At 33.8% G+C, this 11,773-nt stretch overlaps 2 protein-coding genes across 3 annotated transcripts; one reads left to right on the top strand and one right to left on the bottom strand.

The window, feature by feature from the left end:
- Positions 1–270: 270 nt before the first annotated feature.
- Positions 271–5,880, top strand: LOC149382960 (putative inactive purple acid phosphatase 27). 2 transcript variants are annotated; one of them, XM_089629358.1, is made up of 14 exons: positions 271–286; positions 882–1,212; positions 1,329–1,416; positions 2,650–2,916; positions 3,014–3,116; positions 3,188–3,305; positions 4,038–4,170; positions 4,251–4,438; positions 4,656–4,842; positions 4,915–4,982; positions 5,063–5,153; positions 5,246–5,431; positions 5,522–5,605; positions 5,702–5,880. In XM_089629358.1, the coding sequence occupies exons 1-14, from the start codon at positions 271–273 to the stop codon at positions 5,792–5,794; spliced, it is 1,953 nt and encodes a 650-aa protein (XP_089485484.1). In that variant the 3' UTR covers positions 5,795–5,880. The 2 variants fall into 2 exon arrangements, with proteins under 2 accessions (XP_089485484.1, XP_089485483.1); XM_089629357.1 differs by lacking the exon at positions 271–286 and having other exon boundaries at positions 821–1,212.
- Positions 5,881–5,882: 2 nt separating this feature from the next.
- MUS81 (Restriction endonuclease, type II-like superfamily protein) lies at positions 5,883–11,494 on the bottom strand. The gene is made up of 16 exons (XM_089629356.1): positions 11,206–11,494; positions 10,821–10,909; positions 10,627–10,705; positions 10,464–10,550; positions 10,211–10,342; positions 9,641–9,848; positions 9,496–9,549; positions 8,414–8,606; positions 8,220–8,314; positions 7,801–7,940; positions 7,638–7,695; positions 7,317–7,475; positions 6,925–7,004; positions 6,579–6,822; positions 6,410–6,496; positions 5,883–6,310 (listed from the first exon to the last, which is right to left on the bottom strand). Exons 1-16 carry the CDS (start codon positions 11,457–11,459, stop codon positions 6,206–6,208), a joined length of 2,064 nt encoding a protein of 687 aa, XP_089485482.1. The 5' UTR covers positions 11,460–11,494; the 3' UTR covers positions 5,883–6,205.
- Positions 11,495–11,773: the final 279 nt, after the last annotated feature.

Genomic DNA, 11,773 nt, shown 5'->3' with positions numbered 1-11,773 from the left:
TTTTTATAACGCATAAAAATTAAAATAGTTAATTTTTTTAATATTATATACGTTTTTATATTAAAAATGATTAATTACTTCTATAATATCATTTTTAGAAAATACTTAATTAATTTTTTATTATAATAATATTATTGAAAATAATTTAATATTTATTTAATAAAATTAATCAAGCATTAATAATATCGTTTTAGAAAATTGTTTAGTTAAAATTTTAATATCAAAACGCTTTTAATTAAATTTATTTTTAATTCTTTTTTTCTTATAAAAATGATATTATTAATATTTAATTAATTTTAAAAAAAAATATTAAATCGTGCTTAATATGAGGTTGCCACGTGTATTTTAAAAAATTTAACAGATTTTATTTAACGGTGCAACTGAATTTAATATTAAGTATTTTTTACCGCGAAAAAAAAATATTTAAGTGTACGTTTTTTAAAATATTAGATATTTATGCCGCAGATTCCTCTTTTTTTCCATAATTTATCTTTGGATTTTTTATACATATAAATAAAATACAACATTGCTATATTTATGCATATGGAAGATTTTCTTTTAAATAGCCAAAACTTGAAAGATTTATCATTATAACTAAAACTTGAGATAAAGACAGAAGTATACAGTTATTTATAGCCAGATATCTAAATAGAAAAATAGATCAAACGTCACAAATAACAGATTGTACGCGTATACATATACTTCAAAAAAAAAAAAAAAAAAAAGCACACATTCAAACCTTTAATACATATACACACAGTTCATACAAAATCTGCATAATTTCTCTCAGCCAAATTACCTATAAATTAAAATAAAAACTAAAAGAAACTCATGATCAATCATCACTAGCTAGCCCTTTGTCAAATATTGGTATTTCAAGATGGCATTTTCTTCTTCTACTTTCTCAACATTACTATTCTTTAATCTATTTCATGGCGTATTCTTTTATTCTTCCTCTTCCTCAATATTGCACCCATTGGTGAAGGAGTCTCAAGCTCATCATCAAAACTCGACAGCGATCTCCGATTTCCGCGTAGTGAACCGAAGAGCCCTTGGAAATTGTGTGGATCTAAACCCTTACCAACAGATCAAAGTGAGCTCATTAAACCTTGATAAGCTCGGCGATGAAGAATATGTCACGGTCACGGTTTCCGGGGTCTTGTTTCCCTCAAAACTAGATTGGATTGCCATGATTTCGCCTTCTCATTCTAGGTATTTATTATGCGCTTTATTTATTAATTTATAATGTGTAAATATACATTTGTATATGTATGTATGTTCATCTTACATTTCTCTTGTAATTTGTGTTGCTTTATTATTCATGGCAGTTTGAATAGTTGCCCATTCAATAAGGCTTTTTATGTACAAACTGGTGATCTTAGCAAGCTTCCTCTTCTCTGTCACTATCCTGTCAAGGTAATTGAAATTACAACGTCACAATAATTTATATTTATATATTTTCATCTTTTAATTCATATATATATATATATATATATATATATATATATATATATATATATATATATATACATGCGAGTGTGTGTATTTATGTGACACACAAGGTATGGATGAAAACGTAACGTCTGTAAATTTAGTTGGATATAATGCATGTACGCATGGCCGCGTGATTTTTGGGTACATATGAAAACACAGTGACAGAAATATTGGTCAACATTTTGACTTTTGACGAAGATGTGTAACTAAATTTGACCGATATGTCAAATTGTAGCTATTAATATTAGTGCCATATATATAGTAATCACTTTGAAATTTAGGTAATGAAACTACTTTATGGTGTTTGTGTATATCTGCTGAACATGGACTCGTGACTCTCCTTCCAAAAAAAAATTTCTTTTCATTTTAACATCTTATTAAAATTTTATACGTCCATTATGTACAAAACTTGAAATATAATATTGCATTTGTAACGATGTTTGACTAACTTTTCCCAACTAAGGAAAATTGCATTCCTATATTTTGTTCTTTTGATATCGTGGAACAAGTTAAGATGATAGTCCTTCAATTAAATATATAGTATGGTAGGATTTAGAAATAAATAGTTAAAACACATGCATATATATGGTCACTAAATATTAAGTGGGAGCTATAAGCAAGAAAGAAATATTACGTAATAAGCTGAGGAAACATATTATATAGCGAAACTGATTTTCTTTTTCTTCACTTTTTCAAGGTTACAAAAAACTGTACAATATGTGACATTATTCCCCTCTGTCCTAATATATATTCCTTGTACCTAAATGCCAGTATTTCTGTCCTAATATATAAACCTTAACAGTATTTCTTTTCATTAAACAAATTTGTATGAATAAGAGCGGTAAGAAATAATTAAATACATTTGTATTGTTGAGTGTGTCAATTCTATAATTTTCACTATATATATTTTGCTCAAAGCTTTTCCATGGAAATTTTATGACACTAAATCATTTCCCTTCAAAAGTTGTGTACATGTATAGATACAATTACTAGTTACTTGTGTTATGTGATATTCATTACAATAACTTTATGAGAAGAAATAATCAATTATTACAAAAAATAGCTACTTAAATCATGATCTTGACTATTTTACTTTTTAAGTAAAAAAGTAAATAAATAACAATAATACCTCTAAAATAAAAATATATTATTCAGGCTGTTTTTCTGAGTGAGGATCCAGATTATCTAAGGTGCAAAAAGAAAGAATGCAAAAGGTCAACGAGAGGAATATGCACTGTGAGAACATGCAGCGCCACGGTGTCGTTCCACGTCATCAACATCCGTACGGACATTCAGTTCGTCTTCTTCTCCGGCGGCTTCGAAGCTCCTTGCATCATCGCCAAGTCATCGCCGCTGAGCTTTTCAAACCCTAACAGTGCATTGTACGGACATCTCTCCAGCGTTGACTCACTTGCCACATCCGTTAGTACTTTAATACCATATTCTCAATTTTTAAATATACATACATAATGATATCATACTTAATGTATATATTTATATATAAATATTGTTAATGCAGATGAGAGTGACATGGATTAGTGGTGATAATAAAACACAGAAAGTGCAATACGCCGGGAAAACACAAGCATCAACAGTCACAACATTTACACAGCATGATATGTGTATGTTATGATATACATATAAATCATATTTCCTTTCTTCATATATATGATAGCTAATTTATATGAAATAGGCTCAAGCAAGATAATTAGTCCAGCGAAGGACTTTGGATGGCATGATCCGGGATTTATTCACTCAGCAGTCATGACTGGCCTTAAGCCTTCAACCACTTTCACTTACAGACACGGAAGGTACATTCTTTTTATACATACACACACACATATATACATATATGTATATATACATACACATGAACCAATGTTTAAAATATAGTTGGGTGTCTCTTAGTATCAAGTCGATATCAAGCATAAATTCACTTCTCAGTAAAAAAAAAAATAGCATAAACGATATCTAATTTTTTTTTTTTTAAGGCTATATTAGTTATAAGCATTTTTCAAATAATAAATTATCTATTTAATTATGAAACAATATATATTGTCTAGTTTACAACTAATAAGAATAATTAATGATAAATAAATATTATTTGGATATTAAAAATTCTGATGGATAAAATCGGTATATCAAATAACTGCGAAATACTTATTGGTAGTTGATATACATCTCATTAAAATAAGAAAAAATGATATGAAATAGCCAATTCAAACTATGACTTTTGCAAAATAGTCAGAGTTTCATTATGTATAGCAAAATAGCCAATTGTACGACTTTTAATCCTGCCTCGATTAATTTTAATCAAGTCTTCATAAAGCTTATATTCTGTCTTTATAGTTCGTTGGGATTAAATTTAATCCAGCCTATATTAATCTTACTTAAGCTAATTTGCTTATAGTTGGCAAACTATGACTATTTTGCAAAAACTTAAGTTCTATTTGGATATATAGCCGCTTGACCCTTAAAATAAGAATATCGGTATAAGTATCGGTATTTCAAAGAGAATAATGACATTGTACATATAAATTCAGTGAGTCGGTTGGTTGGAGCAACCAAATCATGTTCAAAACTCCGCCTGCAGGAGGATCCGGCGAGCTCAAATTCCTCGCCTTTGGTGACATGGGAAAAGCTCCGCGCGATAAAGCCGTCGAACACTACATTCAGGTTTTTATTCATGAATTTATTTGTAATGTCATGTACAAAATGTTGAAATATAAAATGTATGCACATGTGTACATATATAGCCAGGATCAATCTCTGTGGTAAAGGCCATGGAAGAGGAAGTGAAATCAGGAAATGTGGACTCAATATTCCACATCGGAGACATAAGCTATGCCACCGGATTCCTCGTCGAGTGGGACTACTTTCTCCACCTCATCGCCCCCGTCGCCACTCGCGTCTCTTACATGACTGCCATCGGAAACCACGAGAGGTACTAATAGTTCGTATATATAGTGTTAACGCTCAATAAATAAGATCAAACTAGATCCCCCGTTGTTATTATAGTCTTACATTAGCAATTTAGCTCGTAATTATTTCGTTCGAGCCATTTTGGTGCCTAAATGGGGCTTTTTTTTAAGAAGCGAAATATCCCTTGACCTTTGGACAAAATTTCATATTCAAGCTGAAAACACCTTGTCATTTTATAGGGATTATGTGGGGTCGGGTTCAAAGTACATAACTCCGGATTCCGGAGGAGAGTGTGGTGTCCCGTACGAGACCTATTTCAAAATGCCGACTAAAGAGAAAGACAAGCCTTGGTACTCTGTCAAACAAGGAAGCGTTCACTTCACCGTCATCTCCACGGAACACGATTGGTCTGTAAATTCCGAGCAGGTATGTGATAATCACATCGATGAATTATACTCTTGCGATCTTGCTCAATATGATTGATCACTTCATTTGCAGTACGACTGGATGAAGAAGGACATGGCTTCCGTGGATCGGTCTAAAACTCCTTGGTTGATATTCACGGGGTAATTAAGGAGTATTTTAGTATATGTTGATTATATGATTATCTTTAGTCTTTACATGCTAATCTCAAAACACATTTCAGGCACAGACCAATGTACACTTCGGCACCTGGATTCTTACAAACGGATCCAAAGTTTGTGAACGACGTTGAGCCGTTACTTCTGGCCAATAAAGTAAGCTCTGGTTTTTTTTTTTCTTCCAAACCCTAATTTATTATGATTTAAAAAACGTCGACGATGGGATTTTTTTTTGTATTGAAAAACAGGTTGACTTGGCTCTATTTGGGCATGTCCACAACTACGAAAGAACGTGCTCGATATGGAGACACAAGTGCCTCGGAATGCCCAGAAAAGAGAGTGGAATCGATACATATGACCATAACAACTACACTGCACCGGTTCATGCTATTATCGGCATGGCTGGTTTCAAGCTCGACAAGTTTCCCTCCAGTGTAACTCTAGCTCTCTGTCTCTCTGAATCGTAGATCGATAAGCTTATACTCGTATATTTTTTTTTAACTAAGGTTTATGTTGTTTTACAGTCGCATAATATTTGGAGTTTGGCAAAGGTTTCAGAGTTTGGTTATTTAAGAGGCCATGCAACTAAGGAAGAATTTAAGCTAGAGGTAAAGAGAGTTTGTGTTCTTTTGTGGGAATTAAAAAAAAATATAAAATAAACAAACTCTTCGCTAACCTTTTCATTTCTCTTCCTGGACGCGAAGCTTGTTAATGCGATTACAAAGAGGATCGACGATAGCTTCAGAATCGTGAAGAAACTGGCTCGATCCAAGAGAAAGATAACGAGAAGAAACTAGATTAATATTGTGTCTGTGGCACAAGGTATCATGATACATGTATGTAAAGATTATATACACAGCTTGTAAAAAAACCTTGTTAAATTCAACAAGAGTTTCATTTCTTCACAAGCCATTGATTTTAGAGAATAAAGCTAACAGACAGAGGGGCTACATGGGTCGCCGGAAAAACAAAATGTTCAAAAAGAGAATTAATTTAATTATTTACCACTAAAGCTAATCTTACCCATTTAACCATAGATATGCCTATAAGTTTCGTTCCTCGAGGAAACTAAACTTTTAACAAAAAATTTACAATTAACTCATGTCAACACATGAATTTCCGGGATAAAAACAGTGAATTAATAACGCTTCATTCATGTGGAATTTTTCTTTTTCTTTCGATCTTTTTTTGGTGAAAAATCCAAAAAGTCAACAACCCCAAACTGAGTTGAAGATATTTCTGCTCGCAGATGCGCTCACGGCATTGTTACTTTGATTTCTAAGCATTGCCTCTTGCGCTGCCACATCACCGTCCTACTCAAACGAAGAGAATTAAAAAAATAAAACAAAATAAAAATTATCCGGAACAGAAATCAATCTGTGAAAGAACCAATCAATGGATTAGAAACTCACGAGGAGAGAGTAAGCGGTGGCAAGAGAGATAATAGTCGGGTAAAGATCTACAACTGCCATGGCAACCTCTTCTGTAACATGCGAAACCTGAGAAAAACACAAAAAAAGTTATTTTTATTATTATAAAAAAAAAATTAATTAAGAGAAGAAACGGATCTTTAAATCGTACCTGCATAAGCTGAATGGCAAATAAATCGTTGACAGTCATTTTCTCTAGTTCTTCGCACTTCTTGAGAAATTCACTAAAATGCGGACAGAGCCTCCTAGAGGAGCTCTTACTCGATTCCTCGCGGATCTGGGATTTGTAATATTGAGATATTGCTAGGGTCAGATAACCGTACTTCTTCACCGTATCACTCAAACCAATAGTTCTTTGCACATCGAATCCCTCGAGAATCTCGGTCGTAAAACATCTGCACGATAAAAGATGATTAGCAAAAATAGTGATTAATTTGTTTGTAGTATCAGAAGAAAGAGAGATATCTTTCCCTTTTGTGAGATCTCTAACCACTCACGCTGTTTTAATGCTCTCGGCAGCTTCACAGGCATTTACCTCACCCTCCACAATATATATCAGTTTCTTGAGTCCGCATCTCTGGCAATATGCAATTAAGCGATAAAACTATGTCAGGAACGAATAATAAAAGATATATCAAGAACGATTTAATGATACCTTTTACAAATTATAAGACAATCTACTTAAATTTGTTAATATGTTTCAAGTTAATTAAGAGTTGGATATAAAATTTTAAAAAAAAAGGACTTCAATGAATCAAAATCAATAGTTTGGGACCATTTTGCCGAAATAATTAGTTCAGGGACCAAAATGCAACTCGAATGATAGTCCAGGGAGTTATTTGAGAAAAGGAACCGAAATAAAATAACAATTTTTAAAAGAAATAGATACCAAAAGCCTCAGTTTCTGATCTTTGTAGCGGTTATCTTTTATCGAAGAGCGCAAGTCATCGACTCTCTTCCGCTCAACAATGAAATCAAGGACATATTCACTGCCACGGGATTTATGGCGAGCTATCCAAATTCCATCTCCAATCGGCAAACGCCTAACCTATACAAAGTTATAAAGCAAAGTATTCAGAAGGAAGATGATAAGACACTGCTAAAAAAAATTGAAAAAAAAAAAAAAAATCAAGTCCAAAGTACCAATACATATATTATATACAGAGATTTAGAGAGATCATACAGTAAAGATAGAACTTGGGTAAAGTACCTCTATTAGGATTTTGAATTCACTGCATATATTCTCAATGAATTTTTTCGACCGTGAGCTATTAGCAAAAAGAAGATAAAGAGAGTGTTAGTTTACGAAGGCGTGAAAATAATTTAACAAAAAATAATTGTTCGACGCAAATCTCATTCAGTAAGATACAGACCCCTTATTTGCAAAATGCTCTCGATCGTCCAATATCAGTATTACATCATACACGTTTTCAAATCGCTCACCAAAGCTCAGAGGTGGCATCGATAAGACATTTGAAGCTGCTTCTATGCCACCTGGGCTAGATCTTGGAACCTAAATATCCTAAAGAATTCAATAAAAAAATCTAGAAACAAAAGTATGATAATATTTCAACTTCTTATTGAAGGAAAAAAAATAATAAATAAATAAATTAAATTCGAGAGAGCGTGATTCTAACACAAAACCCATGATTGGTAACCAAAAATATCCTTTAATTAATTAAAAAAAATTAAACTAACTCAGAAGAGCATAAAAACCGTAGTAACATGCATTGAACACACATAAATAAAAATAAAAAATAAATTTGATTCTATTGATTAATTGGACACCTACAGATGATGAGCAAGGTCCCACGAAAGAAGAGCTTTGCACTCTGTTGGAAGAACTAAAATTCGAAGTCTCTCCACCTTTATGAGATGGAATCCGCACTTGAAAAAAAAAAAAAAAAAAAAACGTATTTTGTTTATCACGGTTCAAATTCTTTATATTATGAATATATTGAAAACAGAATAGTAAGCATGCTTTACCATTTGCATCACAATTTGTTGTTTTAGGAGTTTCCTTTCTTTTACTCCGAGACTCCAAACCATAAATCTCATCCCCTTTAAGATGGCATAAGACAGATATCCAGGTTGAGCCCATATCCTCACTATCAGGGCTGTCTGAGAGTTCCCTGTGAGCTCGGAGAATCTCTTCCTTCGTATAACCCTTTTCCATAAGCTATGAGAAAAAAATGGAAGGGGAAAAGATAAAAGAGATATGTTTGAATGCAAATCTAAGTTTGGGAAACGAGATATTAAAGTGCAGTAGCTAATATGTCACACAATAAATCAGTGTCGCAAAACTTTTGCCCTCAAATCATAGGCATACAAACTTTATAAAAGTGGCCCAATTAACAGGCCTGCAATAAAAGTTCCCTGCGAGGTTGAGCTCATACTAACAGGCGTACAAACTAAAAGCGAATAAGATGCAACTACAGAGAAATATGAGAAGACTTTTGGTAATCGTGTTTGTAAACAGTAAAAGGAGTGAGAAATGAAAGGTGTACTTGAATATTTCGAGAGACCCTTGGATTTCCTATTACCAATAATACCAATTTAACTCGTTCAATGTTTTTACTCTTATGATCTCTCCTATTGAAAAGGTTAATACCATTTCTAACTATTCTATATGAAAGATTTGAGAAAATATGACTAAACATGCACTAGATCCGGTTTATATCCCAAGAGCATCATAAATTAGAAAACTATGATCCACTGGACCAAATTATCCTTGAAGACCAGCTGTGGAAAAAAAAAAATGACATCCAGCTGTAACATGTTGCAGCGCCAGATCATGATGATTATAGTTTTCTAAATTGGTTTTGGGCTTCAAGGGTATTTTGGTCAGGTTCTTATTTTTCTAATTTTTGACACTTTTAAGATAGAAACCCAATTTACAATGTTATTAGTCATATTTTATCAAATTTATTTTCTTTTCTTTTTTCTATACAAACCCTTTAACCATCTATATAGTGTTAAATTTCACTTAATATCTAAAATCCTAACGGCATTTCAGTGCAATATCCAAGAAAATATACCATTAAATTCGAAGTTACACAAAAGCTTACCCGCTCCATATCTTCACGAGACAAACCAGTTTCCTTCTGCGATCTCGAATCTGACTGCACATAAGCTCAACACCATGCACTTTATTTTTTCTTCAACACAACTTGAGAAGAAATACGGAGCTTAGTTGAATAAAGCTATTATTACCTGCCGCTCAACACGATCTCGAGGAGACGATAACAAAGTCTCTTCCACGTCTGAATCTAGCTCAACCACCTCATCATTGGATGACATGTCACGTGGTCTTGTATCTGGAACCGCTTCGGAATCGGAGACATCGTTTGAGGGATCAGGCAAACCAGACCTCGCTATACATTCACGCGCCGCCTCTTTACCTTGTTGTGTCAGCATATACCTGAATGACATTATTTCGGTACCATGTACTTTTAGAAATAAAGTTTACAGGCCGGGATATGGATCTGCATCTCGTAATCTTCACTGAAACCTAATCTCTTCTCGTTTCGGGAGATTTTAAGTTATTTTGGTTGGAGGCTAGTTCAATTATAAAAAAAAGACTCATATATTGTTAGGTGTAAGGACAATTTCGGGATAATTTAATTTACACAACTAAACCCTAGTTGCATGACTGATTGACCTATATTCGGAATAACAAAATGCATAATTTAAGATCCTAATTCCATAACTAAAAACACTAAACAGCTAAACATGTAACATAAAGATCTGTTTATGGCTATCGAAATAATGAAAGAGACATACTTTGCCGGGAGATTCGATTTCACGACAAGTCCTTTGCCGATCAGTGTCTTCATAGATGACCATCCACTATACCACTCCCTCGCCGAACCTGTAAATGGCCCGGGACCAGCCTTTCCTTTTCCTAGCTCTGGCCTATGGACAATAACGAAAGCATAACAAAACAAAAGAAAGCTCGTTTAACGCCCCATCAAATTTCCACATCCAAATTTCAATACAAACCCGCGAAAATTGATTTAGTATTTATCGTACGCACGCGATCGGAACACGGGAAAGTCCACTTGCTTCGGCTGTGTCGATGAGCTCTTGTTTATGCATGAACTCTTTTCCGACACAAGTTTTTCTGAAGAGAAAATAACAAATTGTGACACGAGTCCCCAGAATTAAAAAAGATATATTACGACATGATGTGTATGTACCGGTAGAGCGTGATCAGCAAAGCATACGGTACTGAATTCTTTTGTGGCACATAGCGCCTCGGTCCCTTTGCTTTCTTGCCTGTATTTTCAAATTTTAGAAAAGAATTTAGTAGTTATAAATGTTGATTATTAATCAATGCAGCTCAATTTCCATCAAAAAATCTTAAACTTATTAGATAAAAGGAAAACAATACCTTTCTGGGTCAACTCTTCAGGCTCACAGTCCATTGACTCACTCTTGAAAAAATCTTTCATAAGCTTCAAAATCCATTTTCCCACACCCCTAAAACCAACAAAAACAATCTAAACTCAAGCAGTAGAGAATAAGATATAAAAATCAACTGTTCACTTCCCAATTTCACGTGTCCAATTATTCAATTTCCCCCAAAATAAAACTAGAATCTGAATCCCATCAAGCTCTTTTCTTTTTGTACTAAAAAAACAAAAGAATAAAACTCTTTTTTGACGAATCGATTCCCGAATTTTTAAACTACAAAAAAAAGCCCTAATCACGGATAAACCAGCACAATCCGATAAGCAACAACTTATATGATATAATAATTATAAACAAAAACATACTTGATTTGGGAAAAATCTTTGAGGTTACGAATTGGGGTTTTGGAGGAACATAGATTTGAGAAGGCCTTGGAGAGAGTCTTCTCTGTATTTTCGCCGATTGCTTTAGGGTTCTGCTTGGCCATTTCTTTCCATTTCTTCAACATGAAATCCGCGAGGTCTTCGTTCTCTGCGCATTTCGCCAGAGTACCAGCCCTCGACTGATTCGTTCTAGGGTTTTTCTCCGGTGATAGTGGTGATCCATCAGAAGAACTCATTGTCTCCGAAGTGTGTCTGTGAGGGAGAGAGAGAGAATTGCAGAAGAAGCTAGAGTTCCCAAGTCCCGCCAGGCCATCAAGTTTCAAAGTAATGGGCTTTATTAATCGGGCTTTCCAAAATAAGGCCCCGAAATATTTTGGGAAACTCCATGAATACCGCTTTTTAATCCTGATTCCAAAACTATGGTATTACTTTTTTTTTTTAAGGCAGCTTTGCTGCAGTGAGGATTGAACCCACGACCTCCACACAGGAGGTGGTGTGGAATTACCACTAGGTTATTCTAGGTACCACAACTATGGTATTACTTAAATAT

Source organism: Urtica dioica, chromosome 10 (genome assembly GCF_054948205.1).
Source record: "Urtica dioica subsp. dioica isolate 48M chromosome 10, U.dioica_male_clone48M_v1_H2, whole genome shotgun sequence".
NCBI classification, from domain to species: domain Eukaryota; kingdom Viridiplantae; phylum Streptophyta; class Magnoliopsida; order Rosales; family Urticaceae; genus Urtica; species Urtica dioica.
Note: the sequence above shows the minus strand (reverse complement) of the source record. Positions and strands in the feature narration are given on the sequence as shown.

Excerpts from the sequence above, each read along its gene's own strand:
- MUS81 (XM_089629356.1), bottom strand. The coding sequence starts at position 11,459 with ATGAGTTCTTCTGATGGATCACCACTATCACCGGAGAAAAACCCTAGA. Across the intron at positions 10,706-10,820 it reads TGAAGAGTTGACCCAGAAAG|GCAAGAAAGCAAAGGGACCG; the intron begins GTATTGTTTTCC and ends TTGAAAATACAG. Across the intron at positions 7,476-7,637 it reads AATTCAAAATCCTAATAGAG|GTTAGGCGTTTGCCGATTGG; the intron begins GTACTTTACCCA and ends AACTTTGTATAG.
- LOC149382960 (XM_089629358.1), top strand. Across the intron at positions 2,917-3,013 it reads TTGACTCACTTGCCACATCC|ATGAGAGTGACATGGATTAG; the intron begins GTTAGTACTTTA and ends TTGTTAATGCAG. Across the intron at positions 3,306-4,037 it reads TTCACTTACAGACACGGAAG|TGAGTCGGTTGGTTGGAGCA; the intron begins GTACATTCTTTT and ends ATATAAATTCAG.